Genomic DNA, 19,509 nt, shown 5'->3' on the forward strand with positions numbered 1-19,509 from the left:
TCAAGGAATTAAAGTTCTCTGGCAAATTACAGTTCTACTGAAATTTCTTTGCTGATGAAAATAATAAATAACAGTCAAATAAAATAATTTTCATTCTCAAGATGTCAGTTTCTCCTTTCTGTGCATACAAAATTTTAGGAATTCATCTGGGTTGAAAGCAAGAGGCTATGTGGAGATCCCTCCACATCTGCTTTCACTCCTTTGGTAAGTGGCTTTGTACTGGAGTGAGACATGCATGAGAATCACTAACAGTGTCTCTTAAAATGCAGAGTCCTGGGTCCTGAACCAGACTGACTGCATCAGCATAGGGGACAGGCAGGTTTCTGTTCTGTGAAAACCTACTTCAAGGAACTGCGAAGTACACTTGTGGTTCAGGACCATGATTTACTCATTACCTCCTAGGGGTAGAGCAGAGGCTAAAAATATCAGAGTAGAGATTTTTTTTCCTCCAGTTAATGAGGCACATTCCTGAACATTCCCCAGTGGTCATTGTTTTATAGCAAGTTCAAACTAGATATTCAACCAGTACCTGCCATATAATCAGAAGAAAGTTTACTAAAGAACTTCAACTAAAAGGCAGGAATGAATAGTGAGAGAATTCAGTGTATAATAGTTGTGAATGTGTCAGGACCACAATCTCAATGTCAGGTACATTCTCCTAGAGCCCAGCCTTAGCCTGTTCTACAGATGAGAAAACTGAGGGGGAGATTACAATTAAGAAACAGGTCCCAGGTCCCAGGGACAGTGTGTGGTTGGCTGGGCCATCTGTCTACCTCAGTTTCTCCTCATCATCACTCACTACAGTAGAGAGGGTTTCCCCCACTTGAACAATGGGGAAATAGAGAGGTTAACAGCCTGTCTCAAAGTCACATAGCTCCTAAATTAGTAGAGCTAATATTCCTATGGAATGTCTGACTGATGCCAAAGTACATTAACTACTGGATTTCGTGAAAAACAAAAATGTCCTTTATGTTCATGAATTGAAAAACCACCAAATCTCCATGTGGAAAACCTGTTGCTAGACCAGAGAAACTCTGCAATGAATGGAAGAGTTGTTTCTTGTTGTTTAACTTTAAAACCACATTTATTTAAAGAATTCCTTTTGTTCTTCCCTAAGCAATCTGAAAAGTAACTGCTTGCATATCAACAGTTATTGAGACACTTCCCACTGCGTTAATACCATGAAATTAAATATCTAAGTAGAGGATTTAAGCATTATAAACGCAGAAGAGAGTAAGCAAAACACATTCTATAAATAGTTCTTATGAGATTCTAGATTACCTACCAGCCTTAAATCTCTCTAATCTGCCTAAAACACCCTCCTACCCAAAGCTGCAATAGCATTTGCTCTAAAAAGTACCTCCCATTAAACTTACTAAACAGTGACCCTTTTAAAGGGCTGAACATTGTCTTAATGATTTGGCCAGCTGGAATGACATTTTAGAATATGATTTGGGAACTAAATTAGTGGGAAGTCTGGTCTTTGCCAGTGATCCCCGGAATACGAGAGATTCTCGACAGCAATCCCAGGAAACCCAGACCCCTGGTGCACAGTGACATAAAAGTACACATTGCCTGCTACTTCCAGTCAGTGAGGGGAGAAACTTGAAGCAGAGATTTTTTGCTCTAGCAAGCCAAGTCCCATTATCATCTCCATTCTTCTCCCCACACCACCCAAACAAATATGCAGTAAACAATGACAAAATGCAGACCCTTAAGAAGCTTTACTTCTCAAGGGACTAAAGAAACATCATAATACAGAACAAAAACACACAAGCATGAAGAATGCCTTACGTCAATGAAAGCAACAGGATGGCGAGTAAAGGGTTTCAGATTGGAGGAGGTCAAAGGTTGATAATACATGATATATGGCTGTACATGTATGTGGTGATATATGGCTGCCAGCAGAAAAAAGAGATTGTTTCTCAAGTCTGCAGGCCATCCAAAGTGCTGCAGTGATCACCTGGCGGATAAAAGGGCTCTACCATTTTTAAACTCAAAGGGAGGGTAATTCATCGATCAAGAAAGAAGAGGCCACTTTTTTACTTCAATATTTTCTTTGCCTGCTAAAAATGCCTTAACCAGTAAGGTAGGCTACCCACGTCCTTTGCAAAGCAAAATTTAAAGCCCCTGAAACAAAAAAAAAACCTGAAGTGGCATCCAGTTCAGGAGGCTAACTCAGTGGCGTGCCTTCCCCAACAATTAAGACAGTGGCTGCAAGGGAAGAGATCACCAAGGGCTTATTGTTATTACCACGCAGGGCGGGACAGAAATGCCTCAGAACCCAGGCGTCAGGCGGAATACCGAGAGTCAGGCACGACAACAACTGCCGTGCTTCCCATGACAGGCTGTCCAGTTCTTTCCTGAAATGTGTGACAGGGTGGATTTCAAAAAATGAAGTTCTGTCTTGAATTTAGTTTTCAGAACCCGACAGCTGAGTACTGAAGATGCTACTACGCTGCCTGGAGGGGCTGGCTCATATGAGACTGGCTTCTGGGGCTCAAGTTATAGTCATCACCGCCAGCTATTTTATCACCCTGAAACAGTGAGACTAGGTAAATATCCAAACCCTAAAAAGAACCCCATGGTGTGTTCGTTAACAATGAAGATTCCGAAACCTCTAACCACAAAGATGCTCAATCAGCAGATTTGAAAGAACTGAGAACCAATCCTTTTTTAGACTAACATCAAAATTACTTTTCATGTAAGTAGCATAAGGATCACACTGGGAAGAACATAGACTATATTTATAGACATAGTCTCAAAGGACAGTTTTCAAAACTTCACCATCCACTGAGGTTTTATTATATATATATATATATATCTGTGTGTGTGTGTGTTTATATATGGTTGTTCCCTTTGGCCATTTTATAATCTAGAGAGGATTTGAGATGGCCTCGCTAATTCATATTAGGGAAATCCTGTGATCCTGTGATCAGGTTGGTAACAATTAAAAGATGTCTAAAACAATATAATCTGCTGGTTCAGAAAAAAAAAAAGAAAATTTTTCGGAAAAAATATCAATTTATGCTAAACAATAAGTGGTGATGATTACCACATTCACAATTCATGCATGAGTACTGTATAACCAAGAATTACTCCAATGACCTCACCACTGAAGCTAACACCACCATTCACAATGTTGGCCAGATGACTGCATATTGACAAGCACTATTAGAATCAGAGCCTACAGCCATGGGGCTCAGCCCTGCTAGACTGGGTGCTTGTTGGATTTTTTAAATTGTTTTATTCTATTACTATTTTTAGCTGAGATAAAATTCAACTACCACAAATTCGCCATTTTTAAGTGTGTAATTCAGTGGTTTTTAGAATATTCATAATGTTGTACAAACAACCCCACTAATTCCACAGCTTCACCCCAAAAAGGAAACCCTCACCCATTCCTTAGCAGTCACTCCCCATTCCCACCTTCCCCCAGCCCCTGGCAATCACTTTGTGTCTCTATTCAACACCTGATTTTACAGGAAGTATTTTTAACGTCCCACTCAGAATTCCAAAGTGAAATTTTGAGCTTATATCCTATTCGTTTATATTCATATAAATTTGGGGTATGCTTCATATGTGCATATTATCAATCTGTGCATCCCACTTCATATGGCTTGTGCATTCTCACGTTACTAACCATACCTCTACGGAGTTACTTGTGAAGGCAGAAGGAATTCCATCACATGCATATTGCATAAGTCATCCAACTAATCTGGTATTACTGGAATTTATATTTGAATACTGAGTTTCGTTAAAAAAAAAAAAAAAAAACTAGTTACCAGGTTTAAACATTTGTGTTTTGTGTCTCAGGAAATAATTTCAAAAAGAAGCTACTTACATCATAATCTTTTTTTAGCATCGGCGTATTTAGAAGCCTGGCATGGGGGTAGACAATGGAGTGGAGGAAATCTGTCAGTCCCTTCTGTCCCTATCACAGACTGTGTCTTCTGTAGTGATCAGAAGACTAGCTCTTGTTTATCAAAAAGAATTTGGTGGCAGTCCCTACAGGTCATTCACTCCTCAAAAGTACTTCCCAGAGATGCTATGTTAAAAGTCCCACTTTTACTAAACATTAAAGCTATATGCAAAATAGTATCGAAAGAGGAGTATGTTTATTTGGCATTGTTTGGTGCTAAACATTACCTTATCCATTCACAACCAGTCTCAAAGCCATAAAACCTTATTTCGCAAAGTCCATTAGCACCCCAGTTTGACTGACTTCTGATTTCTAGAACTGACAAAATAGCTTTTTCTATAATTGGGGCCACAGGACCTGCCTGCAAAGGAATTTGCATTTGTATGAAGTGGGTGGAAACCCAGTTTCAGAATCAGCCAGGACGACTTCATTCTTTCATTTTTACTTTAACTAGAGAAGCAGAGACTATTCCAAAAAATACTCCTTTCTTCTTTTAGCACACTTCACCATGCATCTCTGAGCCCCACTGACGCCGTTAGGTGAGAACTGTGGTATTAAGTACAAAGGGAGGAAAGGAATAGGTGTGTGGGTAGAGAGGAGAACAGATCAGAGCACAGGCAAGTGAAGGCAGAAATGTGGGGCTACACAGCCCTTAGCCTGTCACTCAAGAAGGATGAAGCAAAATATACGATGCAAAGAACTGGAAGGCGTGTCCAAGACATACAGGCTGAAAAGAGAACTCACAAATCCACACACGGCCTATGTGCTGTTTTCTCCTCTCTACTTCACAGGGACTCCTCTGACTTCATTTTCTGCTCTAGGACGCCTTGATTTATTTTCTGTTTTAACATTGGCACAATAATAATTTTACTACAAAAGGTAAATGTCTTGTAAACTAATGGGAAACATATTGGTTAGCACAGTTTATAATGTCAGGATTTATGGCTCGAACACCGAGGGTCTCTCTGACCTCGAAGATAACATAATGAAACAGCAATGTGCTGCAAATGACTCAGTGTGATTTTTATTAGTTCTCATAATTGCCCCTTATTAATTTGAATGCACATAATAAGCACTCACCTTCACAGTCTGTCCGGCTTCGGGGCCATCCTAGAAGTAGAGAACAAAAAAAACCAGAATTGATAAAGATGGTATCTCCTGCATATTCAGAAATCTCTTCCATTAATAATTTAGATCCAATTTCGCTGTGTGTTGATTTATAGTATTCTCATGGGAACCGTTCCCTTCAAATGTGGGATACCAGACAGTTCTCCATGTCTGCGTGAGAGTAGGTGAAAAGTTATGTATAAAAATGATATAAATTACCCAGTAAGCCAACCCCCTTGTTACTTTCATACTCTTTGCTCTTGACCTCGGCTCTAAGTTTATTAAGGGCAGGCTGAAAACATTTGGGGAGGTGAAGTATCATGTCTTCTGGTTATCTTTAAATCAGATGTAGTTTAATTCACATCCAATTACTTTAAGTCTCTACCCAGGAAATCTGCCTCAAACATAATTCCTTAAGCAAGAACGTGGACTCTCTCCTCTGTGAAGACTCCAGCAGTTCTGACCCTGAGGGAGAAAGGTGGGGGAGCTCAGTGCAGCTGGTCCTTTTCCCATCCCGGCTCCTTTTCTCCTTTCTGAAGACCAAGTGAACCATTTGTTTAGTTGTAAATGAGTAAAAGCTCACCCAGTCACCAGCCACAATACAAAACAAAACAGAACCAGGCGCTGATCCAGTTTAGGGTAGCAGAACAGGCAATACCTCCACGATCAGAAATTCCAAGATTGATTTGGAACTTTGCAGCTGGAGGCAAGTCTTTCTACCTCTACGACTGAGACTAATGGGGTAAGAACGCTTGCCCTGCTGTGCAGCCAGGATTAGGCCGTACTGGGTCATCAGTGGTTTCCAAACTTGGAGTCACAACCCATCATGAGTCATGAAGTCAACTGAATGAGTTGTGAGCGGCGCTAAACCCAAAGGAAATTGGATAACAAAACTGTGAGAGAGCATGGAATGGCTAAATACTGTTTTTGAAACTTTGGTTTCTTATATTTGTTTATGGGAGGCACATACAAGATTGGGAAATAAATCTATATCTTACTGTGGGTTAAAGTTTTAAAAAGTTTGAAAACATTGTGTATGAAAATCATGCAAGTGCTATGCCCAAGTCAGTTCCTCTATTTACATAATTAACGTTCTAGACGCTCATGTTAGATAACCAGCGCTGGCCATTTTCTATGAATGTGAATTTTCTTCTAGTATTTCATTAAACACGGACAGATGTCTTCACCCACTTGCCTTCATTTGGTCTCTCTAGAAACACAATTTTCAGCATACGCTTGGTAAACCTACCCTGAGCTTAACTACCTTCTTAGAGATGACTCCAGTGGTTTGACATACAACACACACAGGCATGGTCTTATGGGGCAGTGTAGATACTCTCAACACAGCCATGGTTTTCTAAGAAGATGAGCGTTTTCTGTCACAGTCTTTTTTAAGGTCTATGTGGAAAGCTGAGGAGGTCAAAGCAAGGATGGGAAATAGTTTAACTAAAGCACCAAGGTCTCACCTTATGGAAGAATCCATTTCTTCCCCAAGGGTTACTGCAGAGTCCTTTCAAGGTCACACAGGACTTTAATTATGTATTGATACCCCCAGTTCTTTCCATGGGGGATCTGAAAGGGCTCATGGCATGTCACCACTGATCTGCTCAATTCCTACAGAGGCTGCTGCACCAGGGACCTCCTCCTCCCACACTGACAAGTGTTGACTTGCTCTGCCTAAATATCCCCAGGGATTGAGAGTCTCATTTCTTTTTTCTTTTTTCTTTTTTTTCTTTTTTTTTAAGTCTCATTTCTTTTCCTGGGAAACAACATATCCAATCCATACAGCTTCATAAAAATCCATAATCAATCACTGAGGCTTGAATTAAAGAGAAAAGGTCAGTCCTCTGAAGGCAAGGCTCCACCTAAGTTGCATCTCTACTCGCCTGGAAGTAGAGCAGGGCTAAGTCCATGCAGCAAACAAAACACACTTACAATGGAATGACAATGACTTGTCCAGCGCCAGCTCCAGTGAAAGATATGAGATGTCCTAACGCACATTAAATTATGTGTCTGCAGCTCTCACCTACTTTGTGAGCAACACTGAAGACTGTGCTTCAAAAGTATTCCACAGTCCAGCTTGGGGCCAATGACATTAACAATGTCATTTTCTGCTACTATATGAGACATGAGCAACCACAGCTGCCTTCCCAGTGAGATGTCCCTTTAAGAGGGAGAGAGCCCAATGCTAGGACTGAAAAAGGAATAAAAATAATTCCTGAGCTATCTGTACACTCACCTGCATGGACAAGGTGAGAGAAGTCCCCTGGAAATGCTTCTCCACCACTGTCCCGACCCTCTGGGTGGCCTGAAACAAATCGGCCACTTCGTCAGGACGCAGATCTCGGAAGCGCTCCACTGGCCGAAGGGGACACACGAGGACATCTGCAGTGAGGTCTGTTAAGGCTTGTGTGCTTGGGGTAGTATTTTTACCAAGAACTTTATACCCACAGTATGGAATTCCCTTGTCCCAACTTTGGAAACTCTTGAAGACTAAGGAATAAAAGAACAATTATTTACCAACCACCAAATTCCAAGAAGTTCCAAGAGCAGACTAACACGGTTCAAAGGGTGCTTGTGCAAACACGATTTCCCCTAGGCTTTGTAGGAGAAGCTGTGGTGCACTGAGGAAATTCTTGTAAGAGAAAAGGAGAAGAGGATTAAGAGAGACTCAAGTGCTGGCAAAACGATTACGCCGAGGCAAGATCTATTCTTGACCATTACCTTCTGACCCCTATTCTAAAGCCTCTGTCTTCTCAAGCAGTCAAAAATTCTGGGTTGAAAAAGCAACCAGAATATCCAGTTGGTTTCTCCACACACAGCACTGTGATTAAAATTGTCATTTCAATTTCTCTTTAGAGAAAGATATAATGCAAATACAATAGTTGTCTTTTTTATTTTATTTTGAAAATGAGTATAGTCATCCTGACAATATACAGTGAACTGTATTTATGACCAAGAGATGTGCCAGGGGGTTAAACATTTTATGACAAATGTCCCTTAAACTGATTATCAAGAATTCAAGAAAGCAGTTGAAGGAAAATCACTCACTTAAGGGCTGCGTGTCCTCTTATGCAAACACACCATCTTGATGTATTTTGTAAGTTAGACAGACCAACATATTTACATTATTGCTCTGAACAAACAACAAGGTCTAGAGTAAAAGGCTGTATATTTATTTGATCACTGGTTGGTAGCAAATTAATATTCAAAGTTACACCATCAATAACATTTCAGTTCCTTTTGTATTTGAGATCACATATGTGTTGGTATATACATATATGTACATACAAATATGCATACATATGTATACACACATAAGTTAGAGTAATTTTTGTTAGTTTTCTGGTACCAACAGAGGGACAAAAAAGCACTCTGGCATTCTTTTCTATTCCTTTCTTTCTTTTTTTTTCTCCTTTTTCATTGTTATCTTAAAACAGCATGCTTCTACCTGGAGCTAAGCAGCTCAGAGGCATAATAAAACCATAATTCTGCAATTGCCAGTCTCACCAGAGTATCAAGCATTTTAGCCCATCATACCATTGGTGGGACTCCGGCCCCAAGGGAAATGAGCCGTGCTCACCTGGGCAGGCCTGGTTTCCACCAGAGAAGGGGGAAAAAAGAGGGAAAACTGATTTTGTTCATAATTAGGAAATGCCTGTCAGCAGTAAACTAGGAAAAGGAACATTTGTTTAATCTGAGTTCATTTTTCAAGAGAGGAGAAGGGAAGCCTTTATCTATAGGGAGTCTGATACTTTAAAAGATAATTACCCACCTTCAGCAGGGTTGTTTTATTATCATGGGTCAATGAGCCTTTTAGAAATGAAGAATTTCCTTTCATTTCCTTTTAGCGGACTGCCAGCCTTCACTCCCACTGAGTTGCCTTTTCTTTGTTAAAAGAGACGTTTCTCCATCTTCCTCCTCCCCGCTTTGGTTTACACCACCCCCAGGCCCTGACTTCATCAAGCCACAGCAAGAGGGTAACTTTGCAAGCTTCCAACAATATCCATAATTGCTGTGGTAGGCTAATTCCCTCAGTGCGGAAGGAACAACATTGTATTTCGACAATTCGTTACTGTGAAAACTGTTGGAATGAGCTGGACAATCTCTGAGTCTAATGTAACTTTAGCAATAACAATGACATCTGAGGGATTTTTTTCCAACGCCGTAAAAAAATCTTGTATTATTACCTCTCCAGTTCACTTGTCTGATGAGAATAACTGGCTTGACCCAATGTTTAATGAATCAAAATGTTAATGGAATTGAATCAGAATGGCTGATTCTGTCAGATGTCTTATCTAGCATACACTCACCTGCAGGGTCTTGTATGTCTCATACATTTATTACTTTAATTGAACATTAATAATAGTAATACAATGGGTCACAAAACAGTTAAGCAGGCTACGTAGATTCTCATTTGAATGACTATTTCTCATCAGCCCATTTAGACAACATTGTCCTGACATATATATCCCCTACAATCTTGCCCTTTGTTAAGAAAACATCTGCATAAATAAATACACATTTCTACGCAATTAAGATAAAACAGAGATAGCTTTTAAGGGTGCTTATTACCTAGGCAGGTACTTCTGCGGGGTCACGTATTTGTTTCATTGGGACCCAGCAGATGGCTAAACAGGTGTCTCCACCTGGAAGCAGACCCACAAAGCAGCTCCACGGGACTCTACAGCAGGTAGATGGGTCTGGAGTTACACAGGATGGGGCTCTGGAGCTTCTGGAGGCTGTGTGAGGACCAGAGCTGGCCAGCAGCACACCCGCTAGCCAACGTTCTCTCCAGATCATCCCAGGCACTTCATGGGCATCAGAAAGTCGGGACCAGCCATCCTCCCTCCTTTAAAACCAGAGCAGAAAACAGCCTCTGCCTTCACCTCACCCAGGCCCCATCCTGACCGCTGCCTCCTGGACCTCCTCTTTCTCCACCCCTCTTTTACAAACTGTACATCTCCCACACTTGCCCTCTTTCTGTTCCTCAAACACATCCTTCCAACCGTGGCCTTTGTCCGGGTTGGTCTGCCTAACATTCAATAGCCCATAATCTCCACAAGGTAGCCTCTTTCTTATCACTCAGATTCTAATTTCTATGCCACCCTCTCAAAGGAGCACCCCACGACCACCCAGTTCAAACAGCTTCCCAGTCACTCCCTCTGAAATCACACTGTTTCAACCTTTCCGCTGCTCTGACCCCAGCTGGTAGATTCTCTGGTTGGTCAATACACACCCGAGTGAGAAGGCAAACTCTAAAAGAGCAAAGACTTTGTCTCTGTCCTCATTTCCCCCAAGAACACCACCGACACTTACGTACTGCTGGAATGAGTGGGCGCATCATAAGCCGGGCCCTCTTACCAGCCACCTCTGAGTACTGAGACCCTAAGAAATGGAGACCACATTCGTTTACTTTTTACTCATCTAGACAAGATGGAGATGGTCTGCAAGATTTTTCTTTTCATTTCAAAGAGGTTTATCCTTAATATCCATCATAGAATGAATGTGGAATATGAGCCGGAAAAACAAACTCCTTTTTAAGGTAAACTAATTTTCATATGAGCCCAAAGGAAATATAATCATGAAGGCAAAATGCCTTTTTTAAAACCCTTAGAAAGAAATGGTTTCTAGGTTACTCAGAGTCTCAGATAAACTATAGCTCTATGAATTCTATTTTATATTACGACAAGGAAATGTGATTCGTTTGTTCATTCGGTGGACACTGAGGACCAGTTACATGGGGACACTGTGCTAGGCTCTGGGAAGAGCAAAGGAGAGTAAGAGGCTGCTTTGTACTTGCAGTCCAGGAGGCGAGCATTGAATCAGGTGACCGCAGTACTATGGGAGGGACAGACGTAAGCACCGAGGGCGACAGAAGGAAAGCAGACACCCCCAGCACAGTGGGGACCTGGGACACTTTAGCAAGGAGAGGCTGCCCTGGTAACCGTTGGTCCCTGCTGAGTGAGATGAGTATCCCATGGCTAGCAGAAAATATCAGCATCAGCAGGTTTTCATAAAGCATTTAAAGCAGGTCAACGAACTTTTTGTGCAAAAGGCCAGACGGTAAATATTTTAGGTTTACTGGGCCATATGCCTAAGCTGACATATCCATAGAATACAATAATAGGTATGGCTGTATTCTAATAAACCTTAATTTACGTAAGAAGGAGGCCAGCCATATTTGTCTCCTTGGTCTTCGAGTGTCAATCCCCCATTTAGAGGAATAACATCAGAAACAGGTAAGTAAAAGCAACCAGAAGTATTTGGGGGCCCCTTCCTCTTTTCCAAAGGACTATCATTCTATCTTAACAAAGATGATTATGGTATCTTAACATTTTTTCACTTGCTAAAAAAAGTACCTGGGTGTGATAGAGAATTTTCATGACCGTCCGTAGCCCTTCTGATGTTTTTAAAGACTAATTACAACCAGAAAATGGGTTACAGAAATGCATCCTCTGGATGACTCATGAGTATGACTCCCCAGGGCAGCTAAAGGGGTTTCTGCCATCTCTAATTGGAAAAGCAAAGCATGTGCTCTTCAGACACATGAGAGCAACAAAACAGTGTGCTCTTCACGAATTCATCTGAGAATAAAAGCATTTTCTCAAAACAAGTACATAACCTTGGAAGAAAACACCGTACTGCTTGAAGATGGCGGGTATCATGTGCTACATGTTTCTCATAGACAAACAACTCACGGAAAGCAAATTCATTTTAAAGAAGAGCAGACAGCTCTTGTAATTCTACTGCAGCTATTTGTATGTCAATTGTTTTAAGGTAACACACACAGACGCAGTATGAATTAATTTGGAGACTCTTAGACTGTGTTAGTGGGCAAATCCCGTATTGTATATAGGCTGTCAGACACACTTTCTCCTGGGTCCTCTTTGCTTGGGATTAGCACCTCTGAAGAGACTTTTCAGTCAATACACATGATGATGCTCAAGAAATTGATCTACTCAACTAAATTTAGTATGTGTTTATCCAGTACTCATCATGTATGAAAACCTGGGAAAGAAATTATCCAATAGCTTCTGGTCTTGCCCTATAATCTAAGTAGAGACATCTATTTAGTAACAGCAGGATTTTTTTTTGTAAAAGTAGAGAATGGCAATAATGACAATTTAGTTCCTATGATCAACAAAAAGATTCCTCATGGTCAAGGGCAGTCCAAGACTTCTTAGTGCCGACGAGACTTCAAATGGATTTCACTGACTTGAGAGTCATTCAGCCAGGGTTGGTGCAATCTATGCATTCATCCATCCCACAACTGGGCCTCCTTTTAGTCTGGGGTTTGTGCTAGAATTTAGGATGCCAGGATGAATATGAGAGACTAACTGACCTTGAAGGGTTTACACCCTTATGTCCTAAACCACTGTGTAATATAAACAGATCATTATAACACAGAGAGATGAGGGCTATTGATAGAAATTAGTACAGAATGTTGTGTGAACACAGAGGGGGCAGAATCTATCTCCGCCTAAGGGTGTTAGATAAACTTTCCAATGTAGTCTTGCATTTCAATTTTCTAAAATCAGAAACTCTGTCTCCAAATTTGGACCAAAATCTGTCCTTGAAAATGACTTAGCAACTGATGGTTTCTTCACAGAAAGTTGTCAGCCATCCCTCCTTTGGTCTAAACCACTGTTCCATTTATATATGTACTCTCATTTACCGAGTATTTCCAAGAAACCCATAAAGCACTATTATAATTCCTATTTTGGAGATGAGGAAATTACAGCCTACAGAAAATAACAAACATGTGCAAGACAGCACACCCAGTGCCAGACTAAGACGAGAATTCAACCCAAGCCTGTCTGATTCCAAATTCCATGATACTAGCCAATGTGATGTTAAACTTTCTAGACCTTCTCTGACTCAGTCTCTACCATCCCTCTTATTAAAAGTGTGCCCAGCATTCCCAGAATCCCTCTGCTCATGGAAGAGAATCATGGGTTAATGAAATACAAAGCTACTATGCAAAATTGCTGAAAGCCTGGGAGACACCTAGTCTCTCATGAAGAAAGCAGAGGAGACTCAGAGTCGCATGGTGGAAGGGAGCCGGTCCAGAACAGAGGGTTTAGTGAGCATGGCCTCATCCTAACAGGGGACTGTGAGCAAGTGGATCAAGAAGGAGAGGACCGTTCTGCACTAGGGATGCAGTGGGAGAAAGGAAGGAAGGAGGCAGAGCCTGCATTTGTGGCTCTTTTCCATCTTTGGATTACCTTGAAGCTCGGATTGCTTCAAGATAGCTTCGACTGCCATGGGCTGGCCAACTCTGGAGGAAGATCAGGTATTACCGTCAACATTGGTGGATCAGCTTGTCAGATAAACTAAGAAATCCCTTTGTTGTCCCCCAGTATAATGACTGGGAGCCACTGACTTGCAAAGAGCATCATTTACAGCACCGAGGACTACCAGGAACTTGGTTAATGCCTTTTCTTTCCCTTGGCCTCTCCACTCCCATCACCAGCTAGAAGTGATTGTCTCTGTCCTTTTGGATGTAAATAAACACTTCGGATGTTTTTGCCATGTTAAAGTGGTGTGGCAACCTGCCAGGCCCTGTGCCAAGCTGTTGCTGCCACACTCTTAACCCAGAACACATACAATGAAAGGAACCAATCAGATGGCGTCTTTGCACTAGTCAAGTACCTCAAGTCATTGCTGATTTACACATATGACTCCAAATTCCCCTCCCATTCTTCACGCCCCTCTGCCAAGTGTCACTGCTCCTCTGCTCACCGAGAGCTGGAGTCCATCACCCCTGTCCTTGAACTCGGGCCAGCCTTGTGGCTTCCTCTGGTTAGTGAAGTGTGCCTCAAGTTTTGCTATTTGACTTTCCGGTGTCAGGACTTAACAGACTTTGCAATTCTGTTTTTTTTTTTGGTCTCTCTCTTGGAATCCTGAGAACCAAGATACCTGAAGGGCCCAGCTAGCCTGCTAGAGAACATTAGCCCCATGGAGAAGAACTAAGGGACCTCAGCTGGTAGCTCAGCCCCAGCTGTCAGGCCTTCCAGACCCAGGAGAGCCACTGACAGACTCCCAGCTTCTGAATCCCTTATCTGTTGCTGTAGAGTGACAACCAGCACAAACACGGCGGGTCAGCATAGCTCTGATTTGTTTTCTCATCACTGTTCCGAGGGTGGTTTCTGCCACCAGTCTCACCGGGCTCACTCAATGCAACTGCTCTCCGTTGGCAGGTAGGCACGGGGCCGGACTCACCTGCGCCCGTTGGGCTGCTCGCTCTATGTGCTCTTTCATCCCAGTGCAGAGGCGGAATCTCCAGTGCTTCTTAAGGTTTAAGTTCTCCCACCTTCTGTTGGTCAAAGGGGATCTGCAAGGCAGCCTAGGTTCAAGGTAGAGAACTAGATACCATCTCCTGAGAGGAGGAACGGAGAGATCACACTGAAAAGAGGTATGGGTGTACAAGTCAGGTTGCACGGGGTGGTGAGGGGGGTCCTCATCCTAACAGTCCACTGCAGGTGGCAACTCGGAAAAGAAGTTCTGGGGATTCTATGAAAATGAACAGGGAGGTCCTAGTGAGTATATACAGCCATAGCATTTTAAAGCTAGGATGGATCTTAAACATTATCTACTCCAATATCTTCCTTAGTAGCTGAAAAAACGGGGGGAGGATTAGAAAGGTTAAATTGATTTGCTCAAAGGCCCTGGTGAGTTGGGGCACCACTGGAATTGAAATGCAGCTGTTCGGCTCCTCAAATCAAAGCTCCTCCCATTACATGAGATGGCAGAACACTGCACCTTTCCACAATGTACCAACACTAAATCTGTGACCGATGTCAATAAACAATGACATAATTCGCAAAGACTCAGAACCACAAAGACTCAGAATTCTGCTCAATCCTGATCTTGGAACCGTCACCACCAGTTAAAGTAGGCATGTAACACAAGACTCGTGTTTCATTTCTGGAACCTCCCACAGTGCTGCAGGAGCCACAAAAATCATTGCAAGGGCCCTGGTGGGTTAAAGAACAAAGTGAGGTGCTGTATATGAGTGAGAATCTACCCAGTTACACCCAATGACCTTTATGTTGCTACACTTTCATTCAAAATAAACTTGGTAAGTTCAGAATTCACTCAGGGATAATAATGGATGATTTAAAAAATAATTTTATGAGCCTTTCCATGACAATTATGAACTATTTGAATACAGAGTCATGACAGAGAAATGGAAATGTACTGATTTGGATGATTAATTAAAGAGGACAGCAGAATATTATTCTCAGAGTTGCTCAGACTTGCTCCCATTTATTTTTCTATATCTGATCTATTCTAGGGATTCAGAATCTGAAAGTCACTAAAATAAATCAAACCATCAAAATATCACTGATTCTGATGAGGCTGATTAGCGAGAGCATATATGAATATGGAGTAAGTCAGTATCAAATAATATGATGAAGAATTAGCCATTCTTCGAACTAAGAAGGAAGAAGATGCTGTATTCATCGCTACTTTAGATCAGGATGTAGCTCCGTGGAAGCCAGGAACCTTCTGGTTTGCTCTGCAGATCTTGTGTAATGAATGACCTGCTCTAACAAATAATCCCAGTCCTTGCGATGTTTAAGATAATTCTTAATGTCACTTAGTAAACAAAAAACAGCAGAATACATCGTGAGGTATTTCTTAAGAGAAGATTCAATTTATTTGATTTAAACAGCATGGTTGCAGAGCTTTGAATCAAGATAGGTGGCATCACACAAAGTAGTCTACTATTTGCAATGTAGGCTGTTCTGCAAATTCTCTTAGTAGAAAGGTAGACATCCCACCCCCCAAACTAAGAAACACAGTTCTGGAGAGGCATCTTGCCAGTTTGGCCCACACCTGTCCTCACTGGATTAACATACCCACTTCAGTAAGTCAGTGAAGACTTCATGAGGTATTCATCAGCTGTAAGCATAGATGGCATGAATATAATTTTAAGCAAATTTGATTCCCAGAATATGATAAATCCCAGGGCAGCATGATTAAGATAACAACAGTACTCAGCTCATACCTGGATCTCAGGGCAAGTATCTCCTAAGTAGCCACTAGAATTCTCATATTTTGTCTGGGACAATGCTTTGGGCCAAAGAGATGGTCAGCCCTTCATCATCTGGAGGAAGAAAAGCCAGGTATCCATCTCTAGACAGATCTCCCTGGAGCAATCCCCAAAAACGTCTGCACCATCTGGACGCTCAGAGGTGAGAGTCACCTTCATAGGGGGAAGTGGACAGACAGTTTTCAATGAGAGTTAAATTGTGAGAGGAGCCTGCAGCCAGCCGGCAGCTCTGTGGTGCAGATTTTTGGTTTAAATATCACATATCAGGCCATGGAATTTTCAAGAGAAAGGAGTCGTATGTTGATTATCATAAGAGAATCAGAATTGGAAAAGCTATGCTTCTATTATACTAAATATGTGGGGGACCGTGAATAATATCAGAATGGGGAGGAAGGAATATGTAGCATTTGTTTGTTGCCTATGATGTCCTAGTGATCATCAGTAACCCTTTCAGGTGAATATCACCCCCATTTTTTCCACATTCAGAAACGGAAGCAGAATAGTTCCACTACATACATACCCAACATCACTCAGTTAAAAAGTGAGAAACCCTGGCTCGGGCCATGTGGTGAGGTCATCTATGTCGTTCAATGCCTCCCAAGGTCACAGATGTTTCCGGGGGCCCACTGCAGTGTTTACCATAGTGGCTCACCAGAACCCTGCCTCCAAGAGACGTTATTAGACATTACACAGAAGAAAAAAAATCTTGCAGTCAAAGAAGATTAAAGAATACTGAATGAAATGGAGTAAAACAGGTTTCTTCACAGCAGTACTCATCAGAATATTTAATGTGCTAATCTGCATCCTGCCTTTTCAAAAAGGAGAGATACTTCGCAGCATTTGTCATGTTTGTTTAACAAAAAAACTTACCATTATTTTGTTTGTTTTGCAGAACATTGCATAGGACAAACGTTCCAGGGGGAGTTCTTTGGGAACCCTGAGCATCGTTTACCTAAACATAGAGATGCCAGAAGAGGATTTCTTCTTTCTGCACAATAAAGGCACTGTGCATCCTACTGATCACATGGTCAAAGCAGGAGGCCATTCTGCTAAAAGGAATATTCTGAGAAGCTGAGCATTAACACGCATTGCATGGAGCACAGCAGTCATTAGTGCTGGCTGCCAGGCAGCTCAGGTGCTTGCCACATTCAGGCGCGTGAGAGGATCATACATCCCACATCCTGTGGGTGCGTGAGGCTGAAGGAATTCCGGCCAAGGAGCTGTGAGTGGAAGGGACAGATGTCACTTACAGACTAGGGTGCTTAACGGTTTGTATGAGACCCCAAAGCTCTCAGCCCCTCTCCATGGCAATCGGTCATGCTGAGTATGCACCTGGGCTGGACCAGTGCTACAGGTCAGCCGGAGGTCTGCCCAACATGTGTTCTCACAGTGACTAGAGCAAGTCTATTAGGTAGGTTTTGTCTGTTTTGCTAAGGCCACCTTACTTGCAGCAGCTGCTTTGAGTAGTATGTTGAAATGCATTCTGAGGCCCCCATTGGGATCAGGGGGGAAGAATGGAGAGGTTTATTAGTTTTGGCTGCGATCGGAGAGACAGTGTCAGTGTGCATATCAGGTATCTGCCATTCTTCAATTAGAAAGCAATAAAAATGTGTCCCCCAAGACTCCCATTCCGCCTTTCCTAATGACATGGAAGTCATTTCTAGGTCTTGCAACACCTCTGAGTCTCCATTATGAAAATCTAGTATTATTGGTCTTATCTGGGAGATATATGGAGGTTTATGGATTTAGACAATTCTGGTTAAGAGAATATGGAAAAAGGAAGTTATGGTCTCTCAGAAATATCTCTCCCTAATGTGCCAATGTGGAGGGGGGGATACACTGTGATGAGAATATTAAAAAACACTCTTAGGTGTTAAAGAGTTGGAAGAGTATTGCAATAGAAAAGGAATAAAGTGCACTCAGAGGCTGAAAGAAATATTTAAGGATTATCCCCAGTGACATTTTTTTAAAAAACTACATTTATACTCTCCTGCGAGAATCACTTCAAAAACTCTGTGTGAGAAGATTTTTATTCTAGTACAGATGAGAAAGTAGAGCTAAAGATCTGCAGTTCATTGGAGATCTACTGGAAAACAACAGGCAAGATAAGTAATTTAACAGCACTTTACCGTGTACACGTTATACTCTCCCAGGGTGTGAATGAGGAGAGCATGCCTTGGGCATCTGCTTCCACCGGGTGGCCAGACTGAAACCTGAACCACATACAGGCAGAGTCCTTCCACGGCCAGTTCCATCAAGTTCTGGAAAGCATGGATCCCAACCTTGAATTTGTGTGTGCTTCTCCAGAGCCACCAGAAATGCCAAATTCCTTCAGCTCTTCAGGGCAGCTGGGCCAGCCAGTGAAGCGCCCTACACATGACAGCTCAGATACCAGGTGAGGGCAAAGGGGGCCCCAACCAGTCATATGGAACAGCACGGACTTTCTACTGGAAGGAAAGAAACAGGAAATGCGAGGTACGAAAGAAGGAAAAAGACGTAAAAAGGGATTATTCTCAGAAGATAGGAAATACTCCCTACAGTAGGTTCAGCTGGCAATCCTGGTGCTGTGCACAGTGTATAAGGCGCAGTAGGCCATCAACGAATATTTGGTGAAAGTTATGGCATGCATATCTATTCATTGACTAAACTGAGAAACAATTCTTTCTTACAAGGAATTATTCAAAATGTTTCAGAGACTGTAGTGTCTTAAGAGACTATTTAATCAGATCAGAATCAACTTACTTACTTGAAAATAACTGAAGGAAATACACAACACTGGGCTAGGGGATGGGAGGCAGGGGGCCTTAGCCCTGGATTTTTAATCTAAAAGAGACCCAGCTAAAGGCACAGAAAAACTCAATATAAGATGCCCTTCCCCACACACATCAAGGCAGTGCTTACATTTTGAACAGAAAAGTTGTAGACCATTAACTCCCTGGAGGTTGGGAAGATCTGGAAATAACATTATGCTTTTTCAGAAACAAGGATGAAACCTCTTTTGTGAGAAATACAAAGATTAAGAGAAAAATTATGTATCTCAAAAGACAGAAAGAGGGGGTGGAGCCAAGATGGCAGCATGAGTAGAGCAGCAGAAATCTCCTCCCAAAACCACATATATCTATGAAAATATAACAAAGACAACTCTTCCTAAAATAGAGACTAGAGGACACAGGACAACATCCAGACCACATACACACCTGAGAGAACCCAGCGCCTCGCGAAGGGGGTAAGATACAAGCCCCAGCCCGGCGGGACCCGAGCACCCCTCCCCCCGGCTCCCAGAGGGAGGAGAGGAGTCAGCAGGGAGGGAGAAAAAGCCCAGGACTGCTGAACACCCAGCCCCAGTGATCCGGACCAGAGCACAGACACAGTGCATAAGTGGGGTCCTGGATACTAGGGAAACAGGGTGGCAGGACTG

At 42.2% G+C, this 19,509-nt stretch overlaps 1 protein-coding gene across 25 annotated transcripts in view; it reads right to left on the reverse strand.

Annotated features, from left to right (window-relative positions):
* Positions 1-19,509, reverse strand: part of FHIT (fragile histidine triad diadenosine triphosphatase) — a 1,286,968-nt gene that overhangs the window by 225,580 nt on the left and 1,041,879 nt on the right. For all 25 annotated transcript variants that reach the window (XM_073230809.1, XM_073230789.1, XM_073230799.1 and 22 more), the window contains 2 exons: positions 7,269-7,414; positions 5,003-5,032 (listed from right to left, as the gene is read on the reverse strand). In XM_073230809.1, the coding sequence (XP_073086910.1) occupies positions 5,003-5,032; positions 7,269-7,414 (176 nt within the window). The remainder of the gene's footprint in view (positions 1-5,002; positions 5,033-7,268; positions 7,415-19,509) is intronic.

This window comes from Manis javanica, chromosome 3 (assembly GCF_040802235.1).
Source record: "Manis javanica isolate MJ-LG chromosome 3, MJ_LKY, whole genome shotgun sequence".
NCBI classification, from domain to species: domain Eukaryota; kingdom Metazoa; phylum Chordata; class Mammalia; order Pholidota; family Manidae; genus Manis; species Manis javanica.